The sequence below is a fragment of the Tupaia chinensis genome, unplaced genomic scaffold (assembly GCF_000334495.1).
Source record: "Tupaia chinensis unplaced genomic scaffold, TupChi_1.0 Scaffold000361_2, whole genome shotgun sequence".
Taxonomy (NCBI): domain Eukaryota; kingdom Metazoa; phylum Chordata; class Mammalia; order Scandentia; family Tupaiidae; genus Tupaia; species Tupaia belangeri.
The window spans coordinates 4925896-4943169 of NW_006159858.1; the positions used below are offsets into that span (position 1 = coordinate 4925896).

At 38.8% G+C, this 17274-nt stretch overlaps 1 protein-coding gene across 1 annotated transcript in view; it reads left to right on the forward strand.

Moving 5' to 3' along the window:
* BMPR2 (bone morphogenetic protein receptor type 2) overlaps positions 1-2664 on the forward strand; it is a 197093-nt gene extending 194429 nt beyond the window's left edge. Inside the window, exon 13 of the mRNA XM_006153051.3 lies at positions 971-2664. Within this exon, the coding sequence (XP_006153113.1) occupies positions 971-1218 (248 nt within the window). The 3' untranslated portion in view covers positions 1219-2664. The remainder of the gene's footprint in view (positions 1-970) is intronic.
* Positions 2665-17274: the final 14610 nt, after the last annotated feature.

Below are 17274 nucleotides of genomic sequence, written 5' to 3' on the forward strand. Positions count from 1 at the left end.
TGTCAGTTTCTGTCTCTCTGGCTCGGTCTTGCTGTCGAGCGTACGCGCCCTATAGCAGGAACCTCTCCACAAAAGAAAACTGATTCACTTTGAGCATTTAGCAGTGGAATAATCCTACCGAGTTAGGAGAGACTTAGCTGAGAATTTTGATTTTTGTTTTAGCTTTTTAATTTTTTTCTTGTTTTTAGTTTTTGCATTTTTTATTTTCTTTCTTGCTCTGTAGAATAATTCAGTTTGTTATAAAAAAAATTAAAAAAAAAAACATTCGGGGCCGGCCAGTGGCCTGGTGGTTAAGGGCGCTGGACTCCCACATGGTCGACCACGGTTCGAGTCCCAGACCTGGTGGCTTGCTTTCTCACTTTCTCTCTCTCCTCATTCTTTTCCTCTCTAGTCAAATTAAAAATAAATAAATAAATAAATAAATAAATAAAGCTAAATTTAAAAAAAAGAGAGAGAGAGAAAAGTCATTAAAAGAAGAAAAAAAAACATTTGACAGGGCCATCAGATGACATAATGGTTGCATTGCTGGACTCCCATGTAGTAGTTGACTACAGTTCAAATCCTGGACCCAGCCACTTAAAACTCACGCTGGGCCTGTGTGCATGCATACCCAAATCCCGAGAGGAGAAGGGATTGCAGTGTGGCATTCCCCTGGGGGGTAATTTCTCACTTTCTGTCTCTCTGTCTCTGTCTCTCTGGCAGTCCCATGCACCCTATAGCAAAAATCTCTCCTTTAAAAAATTGACTTTAAGAGTCTCAAAATTAAGTTGATTAAGCTTTGCCTAGAAAAATATTGCCTAGTATTACAAATGATAAGAAATGTTGTTAGTACCTTCTGCTCACATTGGTTTGACCTGCTCTTGAATTAAAGCCTTAGCCTTTTATTCTTTTTAGTTTCTGTGTATATATATATATATATATAAGTTATATATATATATAAATTCATTTTCTGTGCTTTTATTTTTGGTAGGTGAGTCAACACAAGATGGCAAATCAGGATCAGGTGAAAAGATTAAGAAACGTGTGAAAACTCCCTATTCTCTTAAGCGGTGGCGCCCCTCCACCTGGGTCATCTCCACTGAGCCACTGGACTGTGAAGTCAACAACAATGGCAGTGATAGGGCAGTTCACTCTAAGTCCAGCACTGCTGTTTACCTTGCAGAAGGAGGCACTGCCACAACCATGGTGTCTAAAGATATAGGAATGAACTGCCTGTGAAATGTTTTCAAGCCTACGGAGTGAAATTATTTTTTTGCATCATTTAAACATGCAGAAGACATTTAAAAAAAATTTAAAAACTGCTTTATCTTCCTGTCAGCACCTCCTCCCACCCCTGCAACAAGGACTTGCTTTAAATAGATTTCAGCTATGCAGAAAAATTTAGCTTATGCTTCCATATTTTTTAATTTTTTTTTAAGTTTTGCACTTTTGTTTAGTCTCGCTAAACTTATATTTGTCTGTTATGACCACAGAATTATATGTGTGTGTATCAAAAGTGGTCTCAAAATATTTTTTTAAGAAAAAAAGCAAAAACAATGTATTGCTGATAATCAGTTTGGACCAGTTTCTAAAGGTCATTAAAACAGAAGCAGATGAAGACAGGTTTAACTGCAGTGGTGTCTGGTATCCATGTTTTATTCTGGGCACAAGCTAGTTTATATGTTGATATGTTTCTGGATATGTTACCTGTTGGACATTCTTTTCTCTTGTGTTTGTTTAAATGTGCAATAGTATATAGGCCACAAATAAGCTTTTTTGTAAGCTCTCTTCCTAACAGGGCACACATTCTTCCATAATACGAACATTTTTCTTCCCCATCTCTGATACTTTTTGTAGGTCAGATCTATGACAATGAATTTTGCACAGAAGAAAGCAGCTACCTGATTTCTTGCTTTCTGTCTCCTTATCATGGAGATGCAGAAACCGTATCTCTAAGGGCTCTAAAGAGGAACTCCCAAAACCTAATTTGAAATGCCATTTCTTCTAACCTTCCAAAATCTAAGCATTTCCTTCCAGGCATTTTAATAAACATATTTGGTTCTGGTTTTGGAAGTTCATAGGAGAGCATAGAACAAAATACAGAAAATAAAATATTTGGCATTTTCATTCTATTTTATTTTTCTATGTATTGTTCATAGCCCGTATTCATTTATTTAAGAAATACATTTTTATCAGAAAACTTACAGAGCTACACTTATGTGGAATTTTTAAATAGGTAGATGATTAAGACCATGTAGTGTTACAACCTCTGTTCTCTGAATTCTCAGCTTGGGCTTGAATAAAATTACATTTCCTGTTTATTACCACTTCAAAATAGTTTTGAACCTGTAGTATTTTTTATTCTGTTCCCAAGCAATTGAAAATGATTCCTTTTCCCATGACCTAAAACACTGTGTGGAAAAAACGTTCATCTGGCATGTCAAATCCCTGCGGATAGAAGGGTCGCTGCCAGACCTACCTTTTTTGAGCAGACTGAGACTTGACCTCTATCTTTTCAAAACTGTGTGTTTTTTTGCTAATCTTATTTTTATAATTTCTCCTTTTGCCAGTTTGTCACATGATCTTTGATATGTGAGCAGCATGTGTTATTTATATTAGAGTATACTTTTAGTGATAACACATCCTTGAAATCATAATTGTTTCTTAAATCTTTGCTTCTTCTATTGCTAATAATCTTGAAAATAACCTCTATGTGTTTTTGTTTTTAAATAAAGCACTTTCTGTCAAATAAGAGACTTCTTTTCTAAATATAAGTTATTTTCTATCAATTTGCAAAGATCTCACTTTTTTTTTTTTTTGATGGTAAGGGTACTTAATAGATGTTAAGTAATTAAGTTTCAGATTTTTCTGGGAGATAAAAATTTAAGAGAAAAATCCTCAGATCCCTGATTTTGTTTTTTATCTCCTGAACAATATTTTCTCATTCATATGTCTCTATTTTCATCAATTTACTAAAGAGAGCCTACATTTCCCTATTTATTGTCCAGAATATTTGTGACACAACTTGTACCTAAGCCTTCTCTTGTTTACGTCATCTCTTGTTATCTTATGAGTTAGTTTGCGAGATTTACCATTTATTCGGTTGAGTTACTGAATACAGTTCTGAATCCTTAGAATTAAGATTAGCTTACCAGTGCCCAGAATTTCCACCTTTTATGTTTTATTGGTCCCTCTCTTGGTTCAAACTATATTTTTCAGTCTTCTGGTATATAACTTTTTCATATAGTTATTCTTTTATCTTTGTAACAATTTTTATTTTTCCCAGTTAATTTTCACTTAGTTTTCTTGCCTTTAAATGTCTTTCAGATGCATTTCGAGATATTCTTTCAAACATTTGCAGGACAACTTCGAATCAAAATAAATTATATTTCTTCTCCAGTTAAAGCATTAAGGATAAATAACCATTTGAGGTCTAACTGATCTTTTCCTACCAGAAGAAGAGTTATCGTATGTCTTCTTATACTTTGTAGTTGGACCAGTTAATTAATTATAAGTTTTCCAACATTTTTTAATGTTTAAAAATAAGATGCTTTTAGAAATTAGTATGTCAGATTAAAAGAATTCTGTATAGTTTTCCATTTCACATAAACATATTTAAAAGAATAATTTTTCCCCAATTTTAGTGCATTGTTGTAAAAGAAAGTAAGTGTAGATCATTCTAATAAATGTTAAATTAAATTATACATCAGACTTTTTAGCATCTGTTTGTAATAACAACCAAGCAAAATCACTGTAAATGACTTAAATCACTAACTTTAGTCACCTGATAATAAATGTTTCTTAAAACTGATATTTAATTGCTATCACAAAATTTTGCATGTCGAAAAGAATTGAGGCCTTTTTTTGGGGAAAAAAAAACTATTCACTTAAAAAATATTAAGATTTGTTTCATTGGATTTAATATTAAAAGCATCATAATAAGTCATCAAAGTCTGGTATACGTTCCCTTAACAAAATACTAATTGTATTGCAGAGTCAAGTCATTATAAGAGCTTGAATTGCTTTTAGACAAAAACGATTTTGTTATAAGTTCTAAAACCTTTTTCTAAATGCATTATTGGGGGAAAAAACCTACTGTCGTCAGTGTGAAAAGTTAGGAAGGCACATAGTGAATGCTGATAGACATGCACTGTCTCTTTTAATCCTCACAGCAACAGTGTGAGCATTACGGTTAATATTTCCACTTACAGATGGGAAACTGGACCTACAAGAGGTTAAGTAATTTGTGCAAGGTCCACGTCTAATGACAGACAAAACGGATTTGAGCCTGGGTCGGCCTCTTTCCACATCCCTTTCACCCACACCATACTGCCTACGTGCTGTATGGCAGGATGTGTAATGTGCTGATATTTTGCCAGAAATTCAGTGGTTTGTATGTGGGCCAAACCAGACACTTTAATAATTTTAATAGTTAGGCAAACAAATGTGTGGACATGTCTCTGCTGATTGTTGCTTGAGAAACAATAACTAATGCAAGACAAAATGGAATCCTATGTCTGCCATTATGAATCTTAAAGTGATTTCACCTCACTTCTAACATTCTTATGTTGGTAACAAAGAATTTTTCTAAAATTGATTTCATATTAGATTTCAAGGAATTAATTTAACTACAGTTTTAATCTCATTGGTCCTTTGACTCCATCTTCAAAATTTCTGCTTTAAGTGACCTTAGAAATTATACTAATCTAGGGACCAGCAGGTGGTATAATGGTTAGAGTACTGGACTCCTACATGGCCACCCACGGTTTGAGTCCTGGACCTGGTGGCTTACTCTGTCACTTTTTCTCTCTCTTTGTCTTGCTTTGGTGACTGCACATGCCCTATGGAAAATTAAATAATAATAATAGTATATAAAATTAATAAATTTTAAAAAAAGAAATTATATTAATCTAGAGAATTATCAGTAGGGTGTAGGAAGAACACAAAGGGAGCATCCTTTTTATAAAGCAGTTTATGTATCTACTTTTTCCAGAACATGTGCATTGGTTCTGAATGTAAAAATAAATAGAGGAAGGAACATTCAAGTTTGTGTTTAAAAACCAGCAGGTGTTTTTAAAAATACTTCTCCTGGGGCCAACAGGTGGTAGTTATGGCACTGGACTTCTACATGGCCAACCACAGTCCGAGTCCTGGACCTGGTGCCTTGTGGAAATTCCTCACTTTTCCTCTTTCTGGTGAGCACATGTGCCCTATAGCAAATTTAATAACAGTAATAATAATAATTTTAAAAATATGTATTTCTCCCAAATTTGGCTTCTAATGAAATACCTGATAAGCTATAACTATCATACTGAACTTTCTAGTCTCTAAAATACCTCTTAAAAGTCACTTAAAATGTAAAAATATTTCATCAAACTTTGTATTTGCCTTTTCGTGTTTATGGACATGAATATTTTCTTGAAAGTCATTAACTCTAGAACTTGAGATCATTATATTCTTTTACAACCTTGCATAAATTTTTGTTGCACTACCAACTATATGTAGCTTACTACATAACTATTCACAGATTGCTTTATATATTACCTTCCCAGCTGTCTCCTTAAAGTTAGGATGTTTTTTTTATTTTTTTTTTGAGAGGTTTTTGCTATAGGGTGTGTGTACTCGCCAGACAGACAGAGAGACAGAAACCGAGAAATCACCCCCCGGGGGGGATGGCCATGCCATAATCCCTTCTCCTCCATTCTCCTCTCAGGATCTTGGGCACGCACGCACACGTGCCCGGCGTGAGTTTAAGCCACCAGGTCCAGGACTCGAACCGCGGTCGACTACGTGGGAGTCCAGCGACATAGCCATTACGCTAACTGCTGGTCCTGGGATGAATCTAAATATCCATACTGTTTACTGGCATTTCCTTTTCAGCAGATAAAGTTGCATTTTAACTTTTAGATTACGGACTGTGTAAACTACCCCAAAACTACCTAACATGATCCCTTCCTAAACATACGTCTTAAGCAAACCTAGCAAAGCACTGTTTGAGCTAATTACACAGAAGTTACTGTGAAGAGAAGGCTTTTCTACAAATTCCAGCATAACAGACAAAAATGGGGAAATCACATGGCACTCTAGTGCTCCACCCATTGCTTTCTTCTGTGTTTGACTTTTCCTATCCCTCAGTTGTCTGGCACACAATCTTGTCAGCACAGTGTTCATATCTATTCTGTCTCCCTGTTTCATTTTAAATCGCTTTCTTTCATTCCATGGGGGGTGGGAGCATTTGGTTACCCACCCCAACCTGTTATTCTTCAGTATGCTTCAGGCTTCTCAATTAACATCTAAATTTCAGGTCTTCATACATTACTTTAGTTTCTTTCTCCTCAGTCCTATTTTAATGACTTCACTTATATTTAAGAACACGTTCAATTTTACATCATTTTGAAATTCATTACTCCAGCTAGATAAATAGTTTGGTAGACTTGAGAGTTAAGATGTTACCACAAAGGGACTACGGACAAATCGGCACTTAATTTTTGTATTATCTAACATTTTCTATTGCGAGGTTTTATGATTTTATATTCTCATTAGTTATAACAAAGAAAGCCATGGATACAGGATTGTTTTATCATTTTGCCATTAAAAATTTTTAATCCATATCGCAGCAAGCTTGGTGTTAACAGTTGAGCCACAACAATGGTTTACGTATTTCTCTGTATCAGATATTATATCAAACACTAAATTCAAGATTAGCTTTCAAAGCAAACTGTACATTAATCAGATATTATCTATGAGCATTTTTGTAGACCACTTTTGAAATACCGAACTTTGTTTTGCAGCATAGACTGGACTGTAACAACATTCATTTAACTTGTAAGAGACTGAGTAAAGTTGAGTGTGCATATAACAAAAAGCTTAGAAATTTATCTCATGGCACATACATTTGAAAGGAGGTACTTAAGGATGTACGCTGTGTATTAAAATTATGCCCAAAATAAATCTATTGTACCTTCACATTTCACTTCTGCTATTCCTGTGATGTTTGTAATGATACTATTGAACATTGTGACCATAACACATTAATTTTTCAAACTTAATTTAAAACCCAGATTAAATCTGGGTAAAATAGAAGTGACCTTTAGAACCAAATCACATCATTTAGGATGTCCAGTTTATGGATGTATCCAGTAATTTTTAACCAAATTACTGTAAAATAAATTCAGTAATTTTAACAATACAGTAATTTTTAGTCAAATTACAGTAATTTTTAGTCAAATTACTGTATTTGAAGCTAAAACTTGATTTTTTTGTTTTCAGTTTTAAAAGGCAACACATACTTTCTTTAATGTTATTTTACTCCTAAATTTCATGTTCATGTTGTACACTCACTCTATAGACATAATATTACTTAAAAACTCAGGGCCCCTTTCATCCGTTTGTACAATAAAAAAAGTTCAATTGGTAGCAAATAAGCAGTTAGATCCAGTTGAATATTTAAAGTGTTTGTTGCACAGTTCATTTAATGTTTCATCTTATTGACTTAATTCAGATAGACATAGCCAGGTTTTATCCATCATAAAAACTTACCCAATTCTTTAATTACTGAACAGAGAGGGAAAGACTCAACCAATTGGCTACATGTTTTAGCAAACTTAGGTCTTGGAGTTGGAGTACGCACTTAAAACCATTTCTGTCCTTTGGTTAAATGACTACGCAATAGGACAAATTGTTTCATTTTGTTTTATTTTTTTAATAAGATACCTTAGTAAAGTAGTTCCTCTGAGAGCATTTTCTTGAGTGGTATTTTTACATGATAAAACTTTCTTCTAAAAAGTGAATTAAAACGTGGGCTTATAACTTTAGTAATAATTGTTTTGAGAAATTAACCTATGGTAACCTGTTTGTCACACCGTCAGAGCCAAACAATGTTTCTTGAAGTCAGACAAGTCCACGCTCTAAGTTGTTATGGTGTGTGCTTAGATCCTAAATCCTAGCAGTGAAGTTCCTTGTAATCAGTCTCTTGTCTCGGGCTCTCTTATTACCAATCCTCTTAGGTATGTAAAGGAAACATATTTTTAAGGAAGCTAAACGATAAAATTAAATTACTAAAAGACCCAATTCAAAGCTAGGTCCCAGTTTGACATTGAATTGCTTGACTTCTGTGGATTTTTTTTTTTTTTTTTTTTTTTTGTTTTTGTTCTGGTCACATTTATTTATTTAAGCAATTTTTGTATTCCTTGTCATTTTGTTTCCATAGAGATTATATTGTATACGTGGTTGTGTAAGCTGGAATCATTCTTCGTTTTCTGTTGATGCTTTTTCAAGTGAAAATACATGAATAACTGTAAAATACACTAACTCTTAGGGTGTTGTCGTAGCTGAAACATGGAGATGTGTACGCTGCCATGCTTTTTCTGAATTGACAGGAGAAACATAAGCTACAGAGTATTCATTTCTGAGGATGCTTTTCTGGAAAAAGAATGCTGAAAAATATTGGCATTTCCTCAGAACCCTCTTTCTCGTTAACGGGTATCTTTTGTTGGTGTGTTTTGCTCTTACATTACAGATAGAATATCATATATGAATTTATGAATAATTACTTTTAGTTCTTTTGCTTTTGTATAAGCCGTCTGAGACCTTGCTATGCTGTGTAAGTTGTGTTTGATGGATCAGTGTGAGTATGAAATAAAGCAAATCACTTTTCTTTTGTATTATCTATGGATGCCACTATGAAAGCTGACATTAAGCCACTAAAGAGTTTTCTATGAATAAGTGTAAGTAAATGCTTTGATATATATAAACCTAAATAAAAATATTGTATTGATACAGAGACATTGGAGAAGGAGATTTTAAGATAGTGCTTTAGGTTTAAAAAAGGCTTGCTGTAAAATGGTGCATTATTCCATTTATTAAAGATCATATTAATGACAATGGCGATTGTATTTTCTGATTTTATGAGGTCACCAGAAAACCAGAAACTGCTAGTATGATATGTTAGACACGTTACACTAGAATAGTATATGTTCGATCTAATAGGACATTCACGACTATGATACTTGAAAAACATCTTCTAAAGTTAGAATAAATAGTTGCCACTCTGACTACCTACTATATGCCAGGCACTGTGTTAGTTATTTCTCAAACAGCTCTACAAAATATGCATTAATACACCCCCCCCATAAATGAAGAAGCAGAGAGAGAGAAATGAAAGACGTTCCGCAAAGCCACAGAACTGGTCGTGTTGAGATTCTAACACATCTTGCATTTTGCTTTGAACTACGATTTACAAGGCCTCCTATGGCAAAAGAAACTCAAAAATAAAGTAGGAGTAGTTAGAGTAGCCAGGGACATATATGAAGCAATTTCAGGGTGCTGGAAAACTACCAGGTACCAAAACAACTGTTTCTATAGGATAAATACTGTGTCCCGGCTTCACATCATTGGACAATCTTACTGCATGTAATTAGCAGGCCTTTTGGGGGGTCTTTTTCAAAATGGAACACAGGTTTGTGAGAATAACACATTGTTTTTGTCTTCAGATTAATGTGCTGGGGCCAGATCCTATGTCAGTTTATGAGACAACTGTGTCTGAAGGCGCGCTGGGCCACTTTCACCGAGATGCCAGGGGATTTTTGCTCAGGGGAAAACATGTCCACAGTACCTCACCTTAAATAAAACTTACTTAAAGGACAGTAGGTTTGGGGTGCCCTTTTCCTTTCGCCTCACATGCCTAACCTTGCAGTCTGGTGTATTACAGGATACCATCGCAGTTCTACGCAGAACCTACTATGTAATATTCGGTATTATAATCACATGTTCTTAGAGGACCTGGGCAAAATGTGTAATAATGACATGCAGAAAAAAAATGTAATTTGTCAGAGGGCACATACGCTTGCCGGGGAGAGAGAGAGAGTGTGTGTGTGTGTGGGGGGGGTAATCATTCCGCATGGGGGTGTCGTGCCGCAATCCCTTATCCTCCATTCTCCCTCCTGTGGGGATTTTGGGCATGCACACATGCTGGGTGTGTTTTTCAAGCCACCAGGTTCAGGACTTAAACCTCACACTTGGCTCTGTGGGATCCAGCTGCCTTCATCACCACCAGCTGACCCTCTGCCGAACTTCTTAATAACGACTTACTATGTGGAAATTGTTCTCATTTACACCTATCAGATCCGTCCTCTAAGTCACTTCTCTGCAAGGGACTGACTTAAGCTAGAGCGTAATCGTCCTCTTTATTCTGTAGAGTTTTTCAGACTAAAGGCCAAGTTATGTATTTTGGCAGCTTTCATTTAATTGGTATGATTTATTATTACTCATTCAGAACTAAATTGTGGTTATACTGAGAGTTACCAAAAAGCGTGTTTCCCACCCTCCAGGAACTTAAGCCGTCCTACAGAGGAGATAAGACCTACCCAGGAAATGGTTACATCCAAACAAGACGCCTAAGTCCCGAGTAAGCGGTAAACTATTCAAGATGTGCTTGAAGAGCCGAGGAAGACTTCAGGGGTAATGATTGTTGAGCAGGGTCTTGAAAGGATGAGTGGCATTTCAGTAGAAAAACTAAGGGCAGAATGTTTGAAGGACCAGAGATAAGGGAGAACATGGACTGAAAATAAAACAGGCCAAGTAGATCCTCAGTACAAGTCTGAAAGCCTGATCTAGATATTTGTCCCCCATCACAGACACGAGGGAGACCAGCGTTTCAGAGAAAGGAAGGACCTAGATAGAAGCGGTGTAGAGTTCGGACAGGCAGGTCTGCAGGATACACTAAGGAGGGGAGGGGTTGGACTGGGGCATGAGAGAAACTGCAAATAACATGCAGTCTCCTGGGCTGGCCAGGTGCCATGGTGGTTAAGGCACTGGACTCACATGGCTGCCTGTGGTTAGAGTTCCAGATCTCCTGGGGGCTTGAAACTCACACTGGGCACATGTGCATACATGCCCAATCCCAGAAGGAGAATAGAGAAGGGATTGTGGTGTAGCCTTCTCCCCCGAAGGGGTGATTTCTCACTCTCCCTCTCTGTCTCTCCTGTGAGCACACAGACCCTATGGCAAACACCTTATAAATAAATACATACATACATAAAAACACTGGCGGGGGGGAGGTTGGGGAGCAGGTGATGTGGTTAAGGCACTAGACTCCCACATGACTAACTGCAGTTCGAGCTCCAGAGCCAGCAGTTTGAAAATTATGCCAGGCACCTGTGTGTGCGTGCCCAAAATCCCAAGAGGAGAATGGAGAAGAAGGGATTGTGGCATGGCCACCACCCAGGGAGTGATTTCTCTCTGGCAAGCACATGTGCCCTATAACAAACTAAAAAACAGGAAATGCAATTTCCATTGTCAACAGTAAGTCCCATTTTCAAAAACCATTCAAATTAGTGTAATGGCTATGCTGCTGAACTCCCATGTAGCTGACCACGGTTCGAGTCCTGGACCCAGTGGCTTAAACTCACGCCGGGGGCGTGTGCGTGTGCAAGATCCCAGGAGGAGAATGGATTGTGGTGTGGCCATCCCCCTTGGGGAGGGGGGTGATTTCTCGCTTTCTATCTCTCTGTCTCTCTCTGTCTCTCTGGCACACCCTATAGCAAAAACCTTTAAAAAAAATCCAAGAGACCAGCAGATGGCATAATTGTTACATCACTGGGCTCCCACATAGTCGACTGGTTTAAGTCCCAGATCCCAGCTGCTTAAAACTCACACCAAGCGTGCATGCATGCATGCCCAAAGAGGAAATGGAGGAGAAGGGATTGCGGCGTGGCCATCTTCCCTTGGAGAGGATGACTTCCGTTTTCTGTCTCTCTCTGTCTCTCTGCTAGTGCACATGCCCTATAGCAAAAATCTCTCTAAAAACAAAAGCAAAACATCCAAGAGAATTTTCAAACACATAATAAGTGGCACGCACTGTACTAGGAGATAAAAGAAACAGCCCCGCCCTTAAATTGTGCACGGTAGATTCGAAGGAAAAATAGTTGAAATTGTAAGTGTCCAAAGTGAAAGCCCAGAGTATTGTGGAAGTACCTGCCAGGGAAGGGTACTGGATTCAGTCTTACTGAATCAGAGGCAGTGTCCCCTTTTGAGACAGCTTTCATGACAGGAATTAGTTAAGAGATGAACAGAGCCCTGGAAGCAGGTTATAGCACCTACAAAGTCCTAGAAGCCTGAAAGGGTGGAAATTGATCAAGAGAACGAGAGGACGGTCAATTGGAGGGTTTGGGATGTTAGAAGGAACTGCGGGGAGAGATGACACAGCTATCACAGAGGGCTAGTTGTGCTGAGGTTTTGGACTTGTCCTGGAAGTCAGTGGAAGGCTTTAAGCAGGAAAGTGTCAGAATAGGTAACAGCTGATAGTGTAAGGAATGGATTGAGAGGGCCAGTTGGCGTGGCGGTTAAGGTGCTCAGCTCCCACATGGTTGAATTCAGTTTGAGTCCTGGACCAAGCGGCTTGAAAATCATGCCAGGTGCACGTGCGTGCCCAAAATCCCAAGAGGAGAATAGCAGAGAAGTGATTGTGGCAGGCCCATTTCCCTGAGGGGTGATTTCTCACTTTCCCTCTCGATCCTGAGCTCACACACCCTCTGGCAAAAACCTAAAGAAATAAAAAATTTAAAAGAATGGATTAAAAGGAAGGGTGTAGGGACCAGCAGTTGGTGTAATGGCTATGTTGCTGGACTCCCATGTAGTCAACCATGGTTCAAGTCCCAGACCCGGTGGCTTAAACTCACGCCGGGCGCGTGTGCATGCGTGCCCAAGGTCCCAAGAGGAGAATGGAGGAGAAGGGACTGTGGCGTGGCCATCCATCCTGGGGGGTGATTTCTCACTTTCTGTCTCTCTGTCTCTGTTTTTCTGGCGAGTGCACACGCCCTATAGCAAAAATCTCTCAAAAAATAAAAAAAAAAGGAAGGGCGTATAGAAACACATAAACTAATATGGCGCTAAAGATAATGAGGCCCTAAACCAGGGTTGAGTCAGTGATAGTAAGGAAGAGGAAGCAGATGTGTCAGCGTTTTTAAAGAATCAGTGGGAAACCAGCAGATGGCATAGTAGGTGCGTTGCTGGACTCCCATGTAGCTGACCATGGTTTGTAGTCCCAGACCCAGCACCTTAACACAAACGCCAGGCACATGTGCGTGTGTGCCCAAAACCCCTAGAGGAGAAGGGATTGCAGCATGGCCATCCCCCCTGGGGGAGGGGATTTCTCACTTTCTGTCTCTGTTTGTCTGTCTCTCTCCCCAGCAAGCGCATGTACCTTATAGCAAAAAACTCTCTAAAAAATAAACTAAATCAGCGGGACCTAAGCATTAGAACAATAAAGACTATAAGACTATAACTTCAAGGTTATAATTTATTGTGAGAGAGAGCATCCCTCAGAGAAATGAAAGGTCTCAGAGAATGTGCAGCTGACAGAGGACCCCCGCTTCATAGTTCATTTTGTTTTGTTTTTGTAATAGGAGTAGTTTTTTTTTTTTTTTTTTTTTTTTGGGGGGAGAGGTTTTCGCTATAGGGCGCATGCTTTCGCCAGACAGACAGAGAGAGAGACATAGAGACAGAAAGCGAGAAATCACCCCCCAGGGGGGATGGTCATGCCACAATCCCTTCTCCTCCATTCTCCTCTCGGGATCTTGGGCACGCACGCACATGCGCCCGGCGTGAGTTTTAAGCCACCAGGTCCAGGACGTGAACCACGGTCGACTACGTGGGAGTCCAGCGACATAGCCATTACGCTAACTGCTGGTTCCCAATAGGAGTAGTTTTGACATGTTCTGTCCTTGTTAGTACATTCTGTGTTCAAATCTTGGGTATATGTTCAGGTATATCCAAAACACATGCAGGGTATTTTTTACCTATTACCTCTCCCTGGGTAAGTCACATAGAAAGCCAAGTGATCTTTTTCAATGAAGGCCTTTGTAAACCATCTTGTTGCATGTTGTATCACACTAGGTGGCCCAGTCCCTGCCCTGTAAAAATAGTATTAAGAAGGGACCAGCAGGTGGTGTAGGTTAAGGTGCTAGACATTCCCACATGGCCAACCACAGTTCAAGTCCTGGACCTGGTGACTTGCTTTCTCACTTTCCTTCTTTCTCGCTCTATGTCTCTTTCTGGTCAAACTAAAAATAAATGAATGAATAAATAAAGTTAAATATAATTTTTTTAAACGTAGAAGTTCTTTAAAAGACAAAACAAAACAAAACAAAAACAGTATCAAGAGCAGCCTTAAAGGCAAGCCCCATGGTACAGTGGTTAAGCACTGTGCGGGGGAAGCCGGATCACACGTGGTCAGCTAAGGGTTTGAGTCCTGTGTTCAGGTGGTGTGTGGTAGGGGCTTGAGAGTGGTATAGGGGGAAGAACGCCAAGCTCTTTGAGATTGACCCATATGGGTGAGTTCCAGGTTCAAATTCGAAGGCCTCTCGGAGTACACGGGGCACACCTGTGCCCACGATCCAGCACTGACAGGGGTTGGGGGTGTTGCACAGTGTCCAGACCCTGTTGGGGGTGCTGTCTCTCTCTTCCTCTCTCTCATTCATGGAAGAAGTAAATAAGCTTAAAAAATGAAAATGATGGATGGAAGGAAGATGGCGAGGAGGTTTTATCGATGGCCGGTATGCGACCCTCAGGAAGAGCTGCCCTCTGACCAGCGCCTTCTTCTCCCGTCTCTACCAGCCTGACATCCCGACTCGGAGCTCTTTCTCTCCCTCCTTAAGTAGGAAGGCAGGTGCCAACCCCAGAAATTCTTTCCCATGTAAGGAAACAAGCATTCCTCATCTTTTTTCATCTTTTTTTTATTTTTTGAAATTGTGATAAATGGATCAGAGAGAATTTTTTCTTTGCTTATCAAACTTCCCAGTGATGACTGAGCTAACCACTTACCTAGATGTCATAGGAATCCTAAGTCACTAACGAAAAAGTAGTCAAGGGATCAGTCTCCTCTTTAGATGTCATGCAGAATTTCAGAACTACCTGGGTGTTTGTTTCTTTTTTAAAGTAGACATTTTATTTACTCGTTTTTTAACTAAATAATTTTATTAATTATTTAGTTAATTTGCTTACCCATGACACTTGATGATGCCCTCTGGGAGTCATCTTTTTTTTTGGGGGGGGGGGTTTACTATAGGGCGTGTGTGCTTGCCAGAAAGACAGAGCGAGACAGAGAGACAGAAAGCGAGAAATCACCTCCCAGGGGGGATGGCCATGCCTCAATCCCTTCTCCTCCATTCTCCTCTCGGGAACTTGGGCACGCACGCACACGCGCCTGGCGTGAGTTTAAGCCACCGGGTCTGGGACTCGAATTGTAGTACAACTACATGAGAGTCCAGCGACATAGCCATTACGCTAACTGCTGGTCCCCAGGAGTCACATCTTCTAACTCTGAAGAAAGTAAGAATAAAATTCAATAAAAACAATAACATCTGTTGCCCTTTGACTTCACTGCTTCTCAGGTGAATTTCAAAACCTGGCCTCAGGTGAGCTGTCTGGATAGGTACTTAGTCTTCCTTTGGCAGTTTCTTCCTACTCTAACCAGCAGTGTTTTATTCTGATTCCAGTCATCTTTGCCAAAGATCTTACCAGGTCACTGGGTTCAGGCTTCTCAACCTGGATTTCCAGGTTGTCTATCATGCAGCCTCGTACCTCTCCAACCTCATCTTTCCCCATCTATACGGTTAATAGTTACTTGTTTACATCTCATTTGATTGTCAGTCTTTTGCTTCAGGGAGGGAGTCTTACCAGGTGTGTGTATGTGTGTGTGTGTGTGTGTGTGTGTGTGCTGGAAGAACCAGTGTTTAATTGACTGATACTTTGCTACTAAAATAGTCTTTTTAGTTTTTAAGCTATCTTGGGGTCGGCAGGTGGCGTGGTGGTTAAGACACTGGACTCCTGCCTGGCCAACTGCAGTCTGAGTCTGGATCTGGCGGCTTGCTTTCTCACTTTCTCCCTCTCTCTCTCAGTATCTCTCTGGTCAAATTAAAAAATAATAATAAATAAATAAAATTAAAAGAAAAGGAGAATTTAATTTACATTCTTAATCTCTATTAGATTCTTAGTCCATCTGAGTTACCTGTGTTTGAAGGTAGTTTAACAGTTGGTCATTCTGTACATTATTCTGTGAGCTCTGTGGCACATCTTTGGGGTTAACTAGGACCTGCTTTACCCACGAACTGTTAATACATTCAGCAACAGGGTTTTGGAAAGAGTAAATGAATGTGGAAAATAGGTCCTTTGGTTAAGTGCTTTATCCCTTTGTTTTTCAGCGTATTGTTTTTATGCCTTCCTTTTTCAATGTTATTAATAAAACAACAAAAAGCACCATCCTTTGAGTGTCCAGCAGCAAGTCTGTGAAGCACTTGGACCACAAGGTGGTGCTCTCATTCTATTCCATGTTCTAAAACAGGCGCTCCTGCCTCTTCATTCTTTCCGAAGACGTTGTCTGTTTGGTTGGGTTCCTCATGCTTTCTCATTGATGGTGAATATTTACCAGGACAGGCTCTGGGGACATCATTTCCATCTTAAGAGTTCTGTGTTTCCATTGGCTGAGAAGGTTTGGGCTAGGCGGAAAGACTGCAGGTTACTCATCTCCAGGACAGCACAAACATGAAAGCCAGGATTTAGTAAACATGACCTTATGATTTCACTTTAGTCCTGTAGTGAAATATAATTTATAATTTCTGAGACATTGGAGGGTGTCTAATCCAGATTTTGCTCAAATATTTTCATGGAACCTCAACATTTGCTAGAATTCTATTGAAGTCTAGCAGAGCTCTATGAAGGAATTTATAAGCCAAGTTTGGTTTTAGGTTTTTTCCCAAATTAATTTTATTTATTATTTGCTCATTAATGATATTTTTATACAAATTATCACTAACATTTTTATAGAGAGAAATAATTTTTTATTTAAATTTATTTGTTTATGTTCATTCACTGTACATCATTACAGCATACAAAATGAGATTTTCCATCCAGAGTACACTTTATATTGTCTCAATCAAGCACATAAACATACATGTTAGGGAAAATAATTTTCCATTTCTTGTTTCCTGTATGTTTTGCCCCCCCCCCCATCCTTGATTCCCTATCTCTTACCCTCTGCCATCTCCCACTCTCCTCCCACACTGTCTCTGGTATCTATGTTTACTTTCCCCCCATTTTTTATTGAATTACTAAAGATCTTAATTAATCTAAATATTTTCATAGCAAACACAGCTGATATATACATTTCCATGAACACAAGTCTAACTTTAGGCATCCTATAAAGTAGCACCTAGCTGGGGCTATATATCTTACTGCGGTCATTGAATGGATTTTTTTTTTCTGAAACTTTTTTTTTTTGTAACTTAATTTACATTCTTT